The sequence below is a fragment of the Salmo salar genome, chromosome 10 (genome assembly GCF_965601325.2).
Source record: "Salmo salar chromosome 10, fSalSal1, whole genome shotgun sequence".
NCBI classification, from domain to species: domain Eukaryota; kingdom Metazoa; phylum Chordata; class Actinopteri; order Salmoniformes; family Salmonidae; genus Salmo; species Salmo salar.
The window spans coordinates 39696881-39713695 of NC_138300.1; the positions used below are offsets into that span (position 1 = coordinate 39696881).

A 16815-nucleotide genomic window follows, 5' to 3' on the forward strand; every position below is an offset into this window, starting at 1 on the left:
GACTTCGGAACTAGTCTCTGAATGTCCTTGAGTGGCCCAGCCAGAGCCCGGACTTGAACCCGATCGAACATCTCTGGAGAGACCTGAAAATAGCTGTGCAGCGACGCTCCCAATCCAACCTGACAGAGCTTGAGAGTATCTTCAGAGAAGAATGGTAGAAACTCCCCAAATACAGGTGTGCCAAGCTTGTAGGGTCATACCCAAGAAGAGTTGAGGCTGTAATCGCTGCCAACAGTGCTTCAAAGTACTGAGTAAAGGGTCTGAATAAATGTGATATTTTCACTTTTTTTAGAAGAATTTGCTAACATTTCTAAAAACCTGTTTTTGCTTTGTCATTATGGGGTATTGTGTGTAGATTGATGAGAATTAAAAAAAATGTTTTAATCAATTTTAGAATAAGGCTAACGTAACAAAATGTGGAAAAAGTCGAGGGGTCTGAGTACTTTCTGAATGCACTGTATTCCCAGCGAGATGTGACTGATTGGGAAGAGGAGAGGACATCAGGGGAATTATAACATAGTAGAGTACAGTGGAACAGCCTCTTTGGTCCCTCAGGGGAATACTAAAGGACCTTCCATGAATATTTATGATCTATTAGTCTAAACCATATTATATTGCACACACTAACTACTGCACACTTAGATAATGCAGCCTGCTTATGTTTTGGTAGCACTATCACTTTGATAATGCCCTGCCTTTAGAACTATCTGTTTTCTGTGTTATCCACCTGGGGGTTGAAGCGTTGTGTCATTTGAATTAGTGTGTCGGGTATGGATGATATTGGTATGGATGATATTGGTAGATAATTAGTGATTAGTTGCATTAATAAAGAATGAGAATGTGCTGAGTAAAATTACAGTAAGTCTCTCTCTTCCTGCTCTCCAACCTGGACCTCTCTGCTTCTCTTGACCTTTCTGCTTGCCAACTCTTTATGACAGAGTGTGTGTGTGTGGTCTGAGCCCTGACCTTGCCTACTCTTCATGATATATAATATAAAATTATTCCCTCTATAAAAGAGATATTTCCTTAATGAATTTCAGCATCTTGAGGCAATGTTAAAATCCACTACCTCACCCCCCAGTTTCCAGCTACAGGGTCAGCCACTCTCTCATATCTGTCAATCTGCCTGGTTAAAACATGACACTGACAGCCCAGTCACAGGGGGACACTGGGAGAGGGACATAGGCACGCACACGCACATGCGCACACACACACCAGTAGATTACTTTCTTGACTCTCTGAGCTTCCTGCCATCCAGGACCTCTATACCAGGCAGTATCAGAGAAAGGCCCAAAAGACTCCAGCCACCCAAGCCATAGACTTTTCTCTCTGCTAGTGCACGACAAGCTGTACCAGTGCACCAAGTCTGGAACCAACAGGATCCTGAACAGCTTCTACCCCCAAGCCATAAGGTCTGTCCATAATAAAGAGATGCTCAGTTTTTTTTAAAGTTTTTTACACCCTCTCCAAAAAAGCAAGTCATGCAGGCTCTAGGTTTTTCTTATCTTGATTATTGTCCAGTCATGTGGTCAAGTGCTGCAAAGAAAGACCTAGTTAATTAAGCTGCAGCTGGCCCAGAACAGAGCGGCACATCTTGCTCTTCATTGTAATCAGAGGGCTAATATAAATACTATGCATGCCAGTCTCTCTTGGCTAAGAGTTGAGGAGAGACTGACTGCATCACTTCTTTTCATAAGAAACATTGTGTTGAAAATTCCAAATTGTTTGCATTGTCAACTTACACACAGCTCTGTCACACACACACTTACCCCACCAGACATGCCACCAGGGGTGTTTCCTCAGTCCCCAGGCCCAGAACAAATTCAAGAAAGAGTACATTATTATTTAGAGCCATTATTGAATGGAACTCTCTTCCATCTGTTAAAATGAACAGCAAACCTGATTTAAAAAAAAACAGATAATGCAACACCTCACAACGCCCGTCCCCTATTTGACCTAGATATTTTGTGTATGTATTGATATGTAGGCTGTGTGCCATTTTTAAATGTATGTAGTTCTGTCCTTGAGCTATTCTTATCTATTAACGTTATGTATTATGTCATGTTTTGTGTGGATCCTAGGAAGAGTAGCTGCTGCTTTCGCTACAGCTAATGGGGATTCTAATAAAATACCCCAAAAATAAGACTGCTAAACAAGGCCTCTAAATAGCTACCCGGACTACAGTACCTGCATTGACCCTTTAACTAACTATTTTGCACTGACTCTACGCACACCCACTGGACTCTACCCACTACCCACTCTACCCGAAGCTTGATTGAAAATGGCGCAGACAGAGAGGGCTACCGTGCTTCTAGTTCTTAGGAAACTTGGCAGTATTTTGTTTTTTTAATGTATTATTTCTTACATTATTAGCCCAGAAAATGTTTTGTGTTATTACATAGAGCCAGGAAGAACTATTGGATATCAGAGCATTACGACCAGGACTGCAGCTTTCCCGAATCAGATCCTTTGTTCGCACCCCTCAGGTCAATTGAACTGATTCCAGAGGCCGACACAAAACACCGCCAGCGGAGGAGAGGTACTCGGAGTGGTCTTCTAGTCCGACTGAGGAGGCGCACACACCACCCACCGCTTCCGAGTATATTACTCGCTAATTTTCAGTCTCTGGATAACAAAGTTGACGAGCTTAGGGGCGAGGATTTCTTTCCAGAGAGAAATCAGGGATTGTAACGTACTGATCACGACTCCATTTTTCTCCTCCCTTCCTATAGGCAGAAACTCAAATCAGGAAGAAACCCATGCTAAGGACTATTAAACGCTGGTCTGACCGATCAGAATCCACGCTTCAAGATTGTTTTGATCACGCGGACTGGGATATGTTCCGGGTAGCCTCCGATAATAATATTAACGATTACACTGATACGGTAACAGAGTTTATCAGTGTATAGGAGATGTTGTACCCCCTGTGACTATTAAAACCTACCCAAACCAGAAACCGTGGATCGATGGCAGCATTCGCACAAAACTGAATACGAGAACCACCGCATTTAACGATGGCAAGGTGACTGGGAATATGGCAGAATACAAACTGTAATTATTCGCTCCGCAAGGCAATCAAACAGGCAAAACGTCAGTATAGAGAAAGTTGAGTCACAATTCAACAGCTCAGACACGAGAGGTATGTGGCACACACAACTACACTTTTTATATCCTGTATTTCTGAGGATATGTTGCTTGACGATAACCTCAGTCACCATTTTTTTATCCAACATCCTCCCTTTCTCAGAGAAAAATGTCACATATTCATAAACACATGCATTTCATAGGCATCTTCCTTCATATTTGGTTCATTCAACGAGCACTCATCAGTTACGTCTAATTAGTACAACAAAGTTAGTTTAATGGCTTTACAAACTCAGGATTCATATTCCTTTAAAAAAGCACCAGCTGAGTGAAGTCAGCTGTGTTCCAAGTAAACAAGATTTAGGATGTGTCCCAAATGGCACCCTATTCCCTATATACATGGTCTGTCCGATGACACAGGTTTCACACATTTCCCATCAGGCACCATTCCATAAACAGATCCTCATTATGGCCAAGGAACGTTACATGGAATCCTAATTTTAGATCCATGCACATAACTCAAAAGTTCCCCTTTGCCATGCTTGCATGGTTTACATTTTTTATTACACAAAAGTCTAACATGCTGACCAAACCGCCTGCGTTCGGTGCGCGAGCGTTGCAAAATAAATGTACACATACATGTTATTCAACGTGCTTCTATTTTAGTTAATAAAGCTACATACAAAACATGGTCTCTTTTTTGCTTTCTTGAGTAAGGCAGCCCCAAAATGCAGATGTTTCAGCCTAGATCAGTGCTTTCTGTGGTGGTGGTGCAGCCAGAGGAAAATACGTAGCGTAGGGGTTGGTAATGTCACTCATGGAGATACTACGTCACCGCAAAATCTACGGATAGAGCTAAAAAATTCAAGCCCCTTGGGTGCTACCATAGAGTTACATTAGAAGTGCCCATCCAAGAAGGCTCAAGGTCATTGGCTGCAGATAAAATGACTTCAAATCACATATCTACCGTAGTTTTGATTGGATTGATTATGTCAACAACATACTTTCAAAATCTTAGCTAGCAAGCTTGACAAGCAGTCATCATCATGAATCATGTCAAAAATCTACTGGCAAATCCTTTTCAATCCTTGACATATAAAGTGAAATTATAGATAAAATGCATCAGTCCTCATCGGTCATAAACATTACACAGGTTGGAAATTGGTTGCCAACCGCAATATAAAATCCACAGAAGAACAATAACAAATGAGGAGAGATTAATACAAATAAAAAAATAACTTAACTTTTATCTGTGGGTTAAATGTCAAAATGAGTCAAAAAGATACAGCAAAAAAAAGAAACTTATGGATTTCAGGTAAAACAACAACCCAAAATTTATCTCCCAGGACAAATTAGCTAGCAATAGCAAACGAGCTAAATGTCCATGAATGTTTTGTGTGTTTCAACCTGTCCCCAAAGTAAAATAGTTGGTTCAGTTGGTTTTGGTATTTCAACCTGCGTTTCATGAACGTGTCTGGTGGGGACAGGCAAAATCAACATGCACACGATGGTGGACGCACGCGCATAGCCAGTTTGGTCAACATGTTCTGAGCGTGGATCTACGAGTGTGGATCTTATGTTAGGATTCTAGAGTCTGGGGCTCAATTCAGATGTTTTGGTGACATTGGCATTTCCAGAACATTTATATAAAGGGTATTAGCATTCAGAGCAGTAAAATCACTTGAAAGTGCCATCCAGAGTTCGAATTATACTGTGACATTCGGGGGTCTCCTATGTGTGCACGCGCACAAAACTTATTCATGGGGTTTATAGTAAAGACATGTCATTTAACTGTAAAAATGTATTACCTTTTAACGTGCCATGAACACATCTAGTCGATTGTCAAACAATCACTTCAAGAAGTAGGTTATCTGCACATAACTGGGATGCTGGACTCCAAAATGAGTCCAGCATCCCAACAGTGCACCCGCCATTTGAATGGAAAGGGGCATTTGTTACAAAAAGTATTACTGTCAGTGTAAGTTTTGGAAGAAATTATCAATATATTTAGAGGCCACCCAACCTGATCTCATAGTTTCACTTCGTGACTTGCCGTAATTGTATGAATGTCGATTTCTTTACCCATTGATTCTGCATGTTTACAGGGTTAATTCCGCGTGGTTACAGGGTTAAAACAGAAACAACTTAAAGGATTAAGTTTAGGTATTCATTTCGAGTGGTTAAGGTTTGGGCTGTGATTTGGGGATGGCTTAAAACAAAATACTTAAAAACAATGTGCTGTTTCAATTGAGTATCATTGAGTACTCTCCCTGCTTGCTAAAGAACTGAGCTGCTGTGGTCCAGTGTCTAAGCAGTGTGCTCTGGCTCTGAGCCTTGTGAGATTGAGCCCAGTGTCGTGCCATATATCGACATCCTCAGGACCTTTTCAAACGTCCGAAATCAAAATCTTTCTTGTGACCAGCCTGGGCCACGCCACTGTTTGGCACACACACATATACAGTTGAAGTCGGAAGATTACATACACTTAGGTTGGAGTCATTAAAACTTACTTTTCAACCACTCCACAAACTTCTTGTTAACAAACTATAGTTTTGGCAAGTCGGTTAGGACATCTACTTTGTGCATGACACAAGACATTTTTCCAACAATTGATTCAAGATTATTTCACTTATAATTCACTGTATCACAATTCCAGTAGGTCAGATGTTTACATACACTAAATTGACTGTACCTTTAAACAACTTGGAAAATTCCAGAAAATGATGTCATGGCTTTAGAAGCTTCTGATAGGCTAATTGACATAATTTGAGTCAATTGGAGGTGTACCTGTGGATGTATTTCAAGGCCTACTTTCAAACTCAATGCCTCTTTGCTTGACATCATGGGAAAATCATAAGAAATCAGCCAAAACCTCAGGAAAAAAAATTGTAGACCTCCACAAGTCTGGTTCATCCTTGGGAGCAATTTACAAACGCCTGAAGGTACCACATTCATCTGTACAAACAATAGTACGCAAGTATAAACACCATGGGACCAGGCAGCCGTCATACCGCTCAAGAAGGAGACGCGTTCTGTCTCCTAGAGATGAACGTACTTTGATGCGAAAAGTGCAAATGAATCCCAGAACAACAGCAAAGTACCTTGTGAAGATGCTGGAGGAAACGGGTACAAAAGTATCTATATCCACAGCAAGGAAGAAGCCACTGCTCCAAAACCGCCATAAAAAAAGCAGATTACGGTTTGCAACTGCACATGAGGACAAATATCGTACTTTTTGGAGACATGTCCTCTGGTCTGATGAAAGAAAAATGGAACTGTTTGGCCATAATGACCATCGTTATGTTTGGAGGAAATAGGGGGATGCTTGCAAGCTGAAGAACACCACCCCAACCGTGAAGCACGGGGGTGGCAGCATCATGTTCTGGGGGTGCTTTGCTGCAGGAGGGACTGGTGTACTTCACAAAATAGATGGCATCATGAGGAGGAAAATTATGTGGATGGAAAATGATGTGGATATATTGAAGCAACATCTCAAGACATCAGTCAGGAAGTTAAAGCTTGGTAGTAGATGGGTCTTCCAAATGAACAATGACCCCAAGCATACTTTCAAAGTTGCGGCAAAATGGCTTAAGGACAACAAAGTCAAGGTATTGGAGTGGCCATCACAAAGCCCTGACCTCAATCCCATTGAAAATTTGTGGGCAGAACTGAAAAAGCATGTGCAAGCATGCCTGAGTCAGTTACACCAGCTCGGTCAGGAGGAATTGTTGTGGGAAGCTTGTGGAAGGCTACCCGAAATGTTTGACCCAAGTTAAACAATTTAAAGGCAATGCTACCAAATACTAATTGAGTGTATGAAAACTTCTGACCCACTGGGAATGTGATGAAAGAAATAAAATATTAAATAAATCACTCTATTATTCTGACAGGCGGCGGACACAGCGACACTGAAAAACACAGGCCCTGTGGAGGGAGTGAAGGTCTTTAGACAGGAGGTGGCGGAAGTTGGGCTTCAGCAGCAGACAGACCAGAGGGTTGTAGAGGGTTGAGGACTTAGCCAACACGGCAGGGATGGCAAAAGCCATCGGAGGGATGGAGTCCATGTGACCGAACGCTGCCCACATGGAGACCAGGGCGTAGGGACTCCACGCTGCGAAGAAACCAATACACACCGCCACACTGAGCTAGAGGGAGGGAGGGGACAGAGATAGTCAGAAAGAGGAGAGAGAGTCAGAGAGAGCGAGACAGAAATGACCATTATTCTACATGAATGATTCAATAGTCTTGGTACAGTTTGTTAGATGTCAAGGAAATGTATTCTTTGCTGCAAATGTGAAATATGAGTTTTCAAAGAGAGACAAAGCTACTGCATACCCAGCCCAGTCTGGGACCATTAAAAAGTCAAGCCTTCTGTCCTTTCAGGAGAGAAACCTTTATTGCATAGTGATTGGAGCGTCATAGCTGCATTGAGCCAGGTAGTTAACGCGTATTGAGGAAATAGTCTGACTATCTCCACAGAGTTTCTAAACCCAGAGGCTCAACATTGCGATACTTACGGGAACACAGTTGTCTTCCCCTCGTACATCATTACGCGATGCTCCTCACCTCCGCTTCATCCAAAAAAGTAAAGACGTAGGTGGGACGGACAGTGGCACTGTTTCCCCTACTGCGGATTCCATCTTTAATGACGTGTGTGTGTGTATCCTATACCATTACCTTCACTATGGTGGTCTGTACATTCCCCATGCGTGTCTGCTGTGAGACGTGTTGCTCCACTGCTCTCCGTGACTCCCTGACCGTGACCAGGATCTGTGAGTAGGCGGAGGTGATGACACAGCAGGGCAGGATGTAGCAGCAGAGGAACAGTGCCACCGTGTAGGACCTCGCCACACCGTCCCAGTTGGACCGCTGTAGAATGAATGAATGATGATTTGTATTTTTGTGTCAAATCGCCATTAGCGACTTACAGCATTATCTGACACACTTTCAAAGTAGGTTAAACTGTACAAACAGTTCATTCATAACCTTTGGGGTTCCACTGATGATTATAAATAAAAAATAATAATCTAAAGTGTTAAATAGTAACAAAGACTCCATGAACAAAGTAATAGACAGAATAAGTAAGTAAGAGGAGACGAACCTGCCAGTCGATACAGCAGGCCGTCCCGTAGGGCTCTGGACCGTATGCACCCCAATGGGCTAGAGGGGAACAGGCAAACACCAGGGCATACGCCCACGCACACGCTATCAGGATACGACCGTGGTCTGGGCTGAACCTGTTACCTGTGGGGAGGGATCATACACAGTCAGCCATTGTGTGGTCAGAATCAGTAACAGTGATGTTTGATGCTTGTGGTCAAAAGAGCCATAATGCATTCATATTGCAGAAACACACAAGCGGTCACAGATATAGACGGTCAGGGGCTCAGACAGTTGTAGAGTGGTCGTAGATTGGTCAGAGACAATAACAACAAGCGATTGTCATAGTGTGGGTCCAAGATGGTCATGTTGAGGTCAGCGGTGCTGTGGTCTTACCGTAGAGAGGGTAGCAGACCTTGAGGCAGCACACAGTACTGAGGATGGTGAGGGTGGTCAGACTGCATATACCAAACAACACTCCACAGAAGGCATAGACCAGACACACTGTCTTACCATACAACCACCTGGGAGAGAGAGAGGAGAGGCGGATGGGCAGACGGAGGGGAAGGGGGAGAGGGAGAGGGAGAGAGATGCAGGAAGAGAGAGAGCGGGAGGGAGAGAGAGCGTTGTTATTACTCAGATAGTAAGTGAGTGTATGAATCTGTTTAATATGCATGTGTGTGTGCACATGTAGGTATTTGTATCTAACCAACCTGTGGTAGATACTAGATGTCACAGCCAGAGGGTAGAGGCTAAGGGTCATGCCCAGGTCACTGACAGCCAGGTTAATAATGAAGAACTCTGCTGGTTTCAGCAGCATCTTCTTATTATAGGAGACATAGAGTAGTATGGTGTTACCCACCAGAGAACACACACCTGGGGGAGGGATGTAGGGAGGAGAGAGAGGGAATGGAGGGAGAGAGAAGAACATTTTAATTTAAAACCCTTTATTAGGTTGACCTCATACAAAACACAAACACATAAAACATTACAAATCTGGAGATGGTCCAAGATGAGCCAGTCAGCCTGCAAATCAGTCAGCCAGCCTGCTGTCTAACCAGTCAGTTAGTCAGTCGGTCAGCCAGTCAGCCAGTCCTGCCCCTACAGAGCTCTCTGAGCCACCAGCAATCTCGAGCTTATTGTTTTCCTGCCTGTTGTCTGAGGCGTGATTATGTCTTTAAACGCTGCCTGTTCCTTTAATAAAACCTTATTATTACACTAATAAACATAGCAGGGGATGTTTACAGGGTACTGAGAGATACACGTGTGTTGTGTTTAGGTACTTTATGGGAGGTTAACGCAATAAACACTTAGAGACAAAGGGGTGATTAGTCACTAAGTTAAACTGTTTTTGTGTACACACACACGCACTAATCACCTTTCAACTGAACAGAGGCAGAAAGGAAAAAAAATTGCCCACACTGAAGATGTCTATATCAGTCCGCTAATACAGGACTAGTAAAGGCCCATTGCACTACTTTTGTGAATTTTTTTACTAAGTGTATTTCAGTGTTTCCCAGCATTTGTAACTTGAGTCTGATAATTATCTTTACAAAACAGTTAATCTGATACTTGTGGAATATAAAAATAAATACTTGCTTGATATATGTTTTCCAGTTTCTTGAAATACTTTGCAAATGCAACTTATTCTATGAGAATAACTGAAAAGATCTATTCATCCCTTTTACTAGATGCTCTTATCCAGAGCAACTTACAGTAGTGAGTGCATACATTTTAATTCTTATGTGTTCTGGTCCCCCATGGGAATCGAACCCACAACCCTAGTGTTGCAAGCGCCATACTCTACCAACTGAGCCACATTACATACCACTTGATGTCTCAATGTACTCAATTACTGTATTGTGCATTGTTTTCCGTTATGGTAAGTCTACAGGTACAAACCTAAATGACCAGCCTATGTACAATACAGTAATGTACATTTACATTAAGTGGTTTGTAAGGATGGTAAATTAATACTGCAGTAAAAGTGGTTGTTTTCCATGTTATTTGTTCAAGAAAATATTTAATTTGATGTGGATATTTTGTGTCTTTGCCCATAACTTTGCACCTTTTGATGTAAATGTTTGAGGACAGGATGCTGTTCTTTCTGGATTCCATTAGAATGTCAATAGCAGAGAATGGGACATGGCAAAAACTCTTACAATTCCAACTATTGAATCCTGCAAGATACTGTTCTTAATTATACAACTACCTTTCTTGCCAAAGGAGAGATGCTGTAAAAATGTTGTTGTCCATGCTACAGACATCTATATCGGTCCGCTAATACTAGTAAAGGCCAAGTGCACTACTTGTGTTTTTTTTTATTCAGATTTGTTTTTCGCCTCAGCACCCCTACTTCCCACGGCTATGTCTACCAGGCAGATAAGACGGATGGGTGTGATAATAAATCGCAAGGAAAACCCACCAACTCAGACAAACAAAAAGGTGTAATGGGTCCGCACTCAAAAAGATGTCACATAAAGCTTAAGATGGCAACTGTTTCACTAATGGATAAATGTGAAAGTCCACATAACGAGACACTTTTTCCTGTTAGAGAGCCAAAACCTGAAACAATAGGTCTTAATGTAGGATCTGTGATTTATTTGTGAACCTTAGACCTTAAAGGATCGAAACTGTAGGTTTTAAATTCCTGTTCTGTTAACCAATCTCTCTCATGAAATTACATAATGTATCCAAGTGAGCAGCACCCAATGTCACAGGAAGGCCAAAAAGATAATCAAGGACATCAACCACCCGAGCCACATTATCATCCAGAAGGCGAGGTCAGTAGAGGTGCATCAAACCTGGGACTGAGAGACTGAAAAACAGCTTCCATCTCAAGACCATCAGACTGTTAAATAGCCATCACTAGCCAGCTTCCACCTTAGAGGCTGCTGCCCTATATACATAGACTTGGAATCACTGGCCACTTTAATAATGGAACACCAGTCATTTTAAATGTTTAAATAATGTTTACATACTACTTTACTCATCTCATATTTATATACACTGTATTCTATTCTACTGTATTTTAGTCAATGCCACTCTGACATTGCTCAATGTAATATTTATATATTTCTTAATTCCATTCTTTTGTTTTTAGATGAGTGTGTATTGTTGTGAACTGTTAGATACTACTGCACTGTTGGACATAGGAACACAAGTGTTTCACTACACTCGCAATAACATCTGCTAAATATGTGTATGTGACCAATAAAATATGATTTGACACACACACACACACACACACACACACACACACACACACACACACACACACACACACACACACACACACACACACACGAGTACAGTAGTACCAGTGGTGTGAAGAGTACATCAGTAAAAATACTTGAAAGTACTACTTAAGTAGTTTTTGGGGGGTATCTGTACTTTACTATTTATATTTTTGACTACTTTGACTTCACTACATTCCTAAAGAAAATAGTGTACTTTTTACTCCATACATTGTCCTTGACAACCAAAAGTACTCGTTACATTTTGAATGCTTAGCAGGACAGAAATTGTCAAATTCACACACTTATCAAGACAACATCCCTGGTCATCCCTCCTGCCTGGCGGACTCACTAAACACATGCTTCGTTTGTAAATTATGTCTGAGTGTTGGAGCATACCCCTGGCTATCAGTAAATGAAAAAAAACAAGAAAATTATACCATCTGGTTTGCTTAATATAAGGAATTAAAAATTATTCATACTTTTAATACTTAACTAAGTATATTTTAGCAAGTACATTTACTTTTGATACTTAAGTATATTTGAAACCAAATTTATTTTTTTATTTCACCTTTATTTAACCAGGTAAGCAAGTTGAGAACAAGTTCTCATTTACAACTGCGACCTGGCCAAGATAAAGCAAAGCAGTTCGACAACATACAAAAACACAGAGTTACACATGGAGTAAAACAACATACAATCAATGATACAGTAGAAAAATAAGACTATATACAATGTGAGCAAATGATGTGAGATAAGGGAGGTAAAGGCAAAAAAGGCCATGGTGGCAGAGTAAATACAGTATAGCATGTAAAACACTGGAATGGTAGATTTGTTATTTGAAGAAAGTTCAAAGTTAAAATATAAATAATATGGTGCAAAGGAGCAAAATAAATTAAATAAATAAATAAATACAGTGGGGAAGAGGTAGTAGTTTGGGCTATATTATAGATGGGCTATGTACAGGTGCAGTGACCTGTGAGCTGTGAGCTGCTCTGACAGCTGGTGCTTAAAGCTAGTGAGGGAGATAAGTGTTTCCAGTTTCAGAGATTTTTGTAGTTCGTTCCAGTCATTGGCAGCAGAGAACTGGAAGGAGAGACGACCAAAGGAGGAGTTGGCTTTAGGGGTGACCAGAGAGATATACCTGCTGGAGCGCGTGCTACAGGTGGGTGCTGCTATGGTGACCAGTGAGCGGAGATAAGGGGGGACTTTACCTAGCAGGGTCTTGTAGATGACCTGGAGCCAATGTGTTTGGCAACGATTATGAAGCGAAGGCCAGCCAACGAGAGCGTACAGGTCGCAATGGTGGGTAGTATATGGGGCTTTGGTGACAAAACGGATGGCACTGTGATAGACTGCATCCAGCTTGTTGAGTAGGGTATTGGAGCCTATTTTGTAAATGACATCGCCGAAGTCGAGGATTGGTAGGATGGTCAGTTTTACGAGGGTATGTTTGGCAGCATGAGTGAAGGATGCTTTGATGCAAATACTTTACTCAAGTAGTATTTTACTGGGTGACTTTGACTTGAGTCATTTTCTATTTAGGCATCTTTACCTTTACTTAAGTATGAAAATTGGGTACTTTTTCCACCACTGAGTAGTACTTACCGAATATAGAGTAGACCACGGCCACCACCAGGTCAGCAGCCTCAGGGATGTTGGAGTGGAACGTGCCGTTACCTGCTAGCCAGCCCATCTGAGACAAGACACACAGTAAATACACACACACACTGTATATACACTGATTTCATACAAACAGAAATATTCAAACCCAGCAAAAAGCTTCCTGTCAGTCACACCTCTGTAGCATCTTTCCCCTGCTCTGTGCTTTGAGGGCGATTTCTGTGGGATTGTATAAGGTGTAAAAACCTCACAGTGACTCACCTGATTAGACTAGATCTGAGCCTTGACTAACGCTCCTGACTCTACCTAAATTAAAAACTAGATTGAGCGTTAGAAATGGAGAAAGATGAGAAGGAGAGTTTAAGGCAGCCAGACAGAAAGCAATACTGCACCCATGAAAATGAATAAACTAAATTTGACCTAAGCTGTGTGTCTTCACCTGTGAAGTCCCATTGTAATAGCCCCATGGTGTTTCAATGGAAGACAAATAAGCCAGATTTTTCTCTTGCATTGACCTAGCAGCCAGGGCTTTTGTGTCAGTGTGTGAGAAACAGAGAAAGACAAAGATAGGAGACAGAGAAAAAGTGTGTGAGAGAGAGAGAACAGAAAGCGAGCAGAATTAGGACGAGTCCCGCTAATGATCAAAATACACAAAAGAGCAACTCAATTCAAGACAAACAGTCTGCTTAAACTAATAACACAAGCAATTATATGTTTATGTCTTTATTGAACACACCTTGTAAACATTAACAGTGCAGGATGGGAAACGTATGTGAACCCTTGGATTTAACAACTGGTTGACCCTCCTTTGGCAGCAACAACCTCAACCAAGTGTTTTCTGTCGTTGTGGATCAGACCTGCACAACGGTCAGGAGGAATTTTGGAATGTTCCTCTTTACAAAACTGTTTCAGTTCAGTAATATTCTTGGGATGTCTGATGTGAACTGCTCTCGAGGTCATGCCACAGCATCTCAATTGGGTTGAGGTCAGGACTCTGACTGGGCCACTCCAGAAGGTGTATATTCTTCTGTTCAAGCCATTCTGTTGTTGATTTACTTCTGCGTTTTGGGTCGTTGTCCTGTTGCATCACCCAACTTCTATTGAGATTCAATTGGCGGACAGATAGCCTAACATTCTCCTGCAAAATGTCTTGATAAACTTGGGAATTCATTTTTACGTCGATGATAGCAAGCTGTCCAGGCCGAGGCAGCCCCAAACCATGATGCTCCCTCCATCATAATTTACAGTTGGGATGAGGTTTTTATGTTGGTGTGCTGTGCTTCTTTGCTCATTCCAAACAACTCAGCTGTAGTTTAGTCTGTCCACAGAATATTTTGCCAGTAGTGCTGTGGAACATCCAGGTGCACTTTTGCAAACTTCAGACGTACAGCAATGTATTTTTTGGACAGCAGTGGCTTCTTCCGGTGTCCTCCCATGAACACCATTCTTGTTTAGTGTTTTACGTATTGTGGACTCGTCAGCAGAGATGTTAGCATGTTCCAGAGATTTCTGTACGTCTTTAGCTGACACTTTAGCTGACACTGTTCTTAACCTCATTGAGCATTCTGCGCTGTGCTCTTGCAGTCATCTTTGCAGGACGGCCACTTCTAGGGAGAGTAGCAACAGTGCTTAACTTTCTCCATTTATAGACAATTTGTCTTACCGTGGACTGATGAACATCCAGGCTTTTAGAGATACTTTTGTAACCCTTTCCAGCTTTATGCAAGTCAACAATTCTTAATCTTAGGTCTTCTGAGATCTCTTTTGTTCGAGGCATGGTTCACATCAGGCAATGCTTCTTGTGAATAGCAAACTCAAATTTTGTGAGTGTTTTTATGGGGCAAGGCAGCTCTAAGCAACATCTCCAATCTCGTCTCATTGATTAGACTCCATGTTAGCGGACTCATGACTCCAATTAGCTTTTAGAGAAGTCATTAGCCTTGGGGTTCACGTACTTTTTCCAACCTACACTGTGAATGTTTAAATAGCTGTTAAAATATAGACACCAAAAAAATACAATCATTTGTGTGTTATTAGTTTAAGCACACTATGTTTGTCTATTGTTGTGACTTAGATGAAGATCAGATCAAATTTGATGACCAATTAATGCATAAATCCAGGTAATTCCAAAAGGCTCACATTACTTTTTCTTGCCACTGTATGCCAGGGAGATAGCTTCCACAATCCAATGAGAAAGATGGTGCTTAGAAGTGACCGTACCCCGAGCTTGTCACAAACATGGATAACCTTGGTCCTTTCCAAAGCACAACCTCTGTTGTTCACTGAAAGCAAACAGAGGAGGTGAAAAAGGGAACAGCTTGAAAGCCAGGGACCTGTAAGACATAACCCTGGGAGCAAAAGCTACATTAGGACGTAACATCACTTTGGAGTCCCCAGGCGCAAACTCCAAACAGGAAGAGTGTACTGAGTGCGACGTCAAGGCCATGAGCAGGGCAGTCTTGTAGGAAAGGACCTTCAGGTCTACAGACTCCAATAGTTCAAATGGAGGCTCACACAGAGAGTACAGGACCAAAGCCAGATCCCAGGTCAGTGCCATGGGCCTTTCAGTAACTGCACCACCAGAGAATGAGACCCCGGGGGCCTTCAGTAACTGCACCACCAGAGGATGAGACCCCGGGGGCCTTCAGTAACTGCACCACCAGAGGATGAGACCCCGGGGGCCTTCAGTAACTGCACCACCAGAGGATGAGACCCCGGGGGCCTTCAGTAACTGCACCACCAGAGGATGAGACCCCGAGGGCCTTCAGTAACTGCACCACCAGATGATGAGACCCCGGGGGCCTTCAGTAACTGCACCACCAGATGATGAGACCCCGGGGTAAAGCCGTCAACAGCTACATGACACCTGCCATATAAACCTTCAATGTGGAAAAAGAAAGGCCCTGCTCAAAAATCTCTTGTAAGAACATTAAAATGTCCACCAAAGACCTCTCAAAAGGGAGAAACTCCTTTAACTTGACACCAACCCTCAATAGCACACCACTTAAATATACACAACCCTCTCGTAGAGGACGCACGCACTGACTGTACAGTCATAATCACGTTCGAGGCACAACCCCTAGCCGTGAAATTTAACCTTTCAGAGGCCAAACCCACAGATCCCATATCTTCGGTTGTGGGTGCCATTTGCCTGGGACAATAGATCCCGACAATACGGAGCCCCACACGGGTCCTCGCCCAACAGATGGATGATCTCCGGGAACTAGGGTTGTCTAGGCCAACGGGGAGCCACCAAAATCATCAACAGACCCTCTACACAGTGGCCTGAATCAAGACCACCGGAGGAACGCATAGAGCAGGGTTCGAGGCCACTGATATGCCAAAACCGTTTTCTCGCGATGCATAAGATCTACGTCGGCCCTGCTAAACAGGTCTGATATCAGGGCCACCACCGAGGGCTGCAGTCTACACTCCGTGGGACGCTCCGACTGCAATAGCCTGCGAAGTGTGAGCATTTTGAACTTGCAACCTTGAGGTGCTTGTTTAAAACACATCCAGGAAGTAACACAATATTTCATCGATCTTGGGAACTAAGAAGTACCAACTGTGCCAACCCCTCTGTACTTCTGACATGGGGACCACCCGAATAGCCTGCTTTTGAAGGAGAGAGGAAATCGCCTCTCTCAATACAGGCGCTAGGACCTCGGGACCATTGACGTAATGACGCCACTGGACGGAGCACGCTGCCAGTCTGCCATACATTCTTTCCTGAAGGGGCAGAGTGCCACCCTGAGGACTGGGATCATTTGGT

The 16815-nt window shown here is 42.6% G+C and overlaps 1 protein-coding gene across 1 annotated transcript; it reads right to left on the bottom strand.

Annotated features, from left to right (window-relative positions):
• Nucleotides 1-3297: 3297 nt before the first annotated feature.
• Nucleotides 3298-16519, bottom strand: opn7a (opsin 7, group member a). Its single transcript, XM_045688698.2, has 8 exons — nucleotides 16418-16519; nucleotides 15469-15654; nucleotides 13029-13116; nucleotides 8898-9060; nucleotides 8581-8708; nucleotides 8186-8328; nucleotides 7762-7953; nucleotides 3298-7229 (listed from the first exon to the last, which is right to left on the bottom strand). Exons 1-8 carry the CDS (start codon nucleotides 16517-16519, stop codon nucleotides 6963-6965), a joined length of 1269 nt encoding a protein of 422 aa, XP_045544654.1. The 3' UTR covers nucleotides 3298-6962.
• Nucleotides 16520-16815: the final 296 nt, after the last annotated feature.

Excerpts from the sequence above, each read along its gene's own strand:
- opn7a (XM_045688698.2), bottom strand. The coding sequence starts at position 16,519 with ATGCTCACACTTCGCAGGCTATTGCAGTCGGAGCGTCCCACGGAGTGT. Across the intron at positions 8,709-8,897 it reads ACATCTAGTATCTACCACAG|GTGGTTGTATGGTAAGACAG; the intron begins GTTGGTTAGATA and ends TCTCTCTCCCAG. Across the intron at positions 7,230-7,761 it reads TACAGACCACCATAGTGAAG|CTCAGTGTGGCGGTGTGTAT; the intron begins GTAATGGTATAG and ends CCCTCCCTCTAG.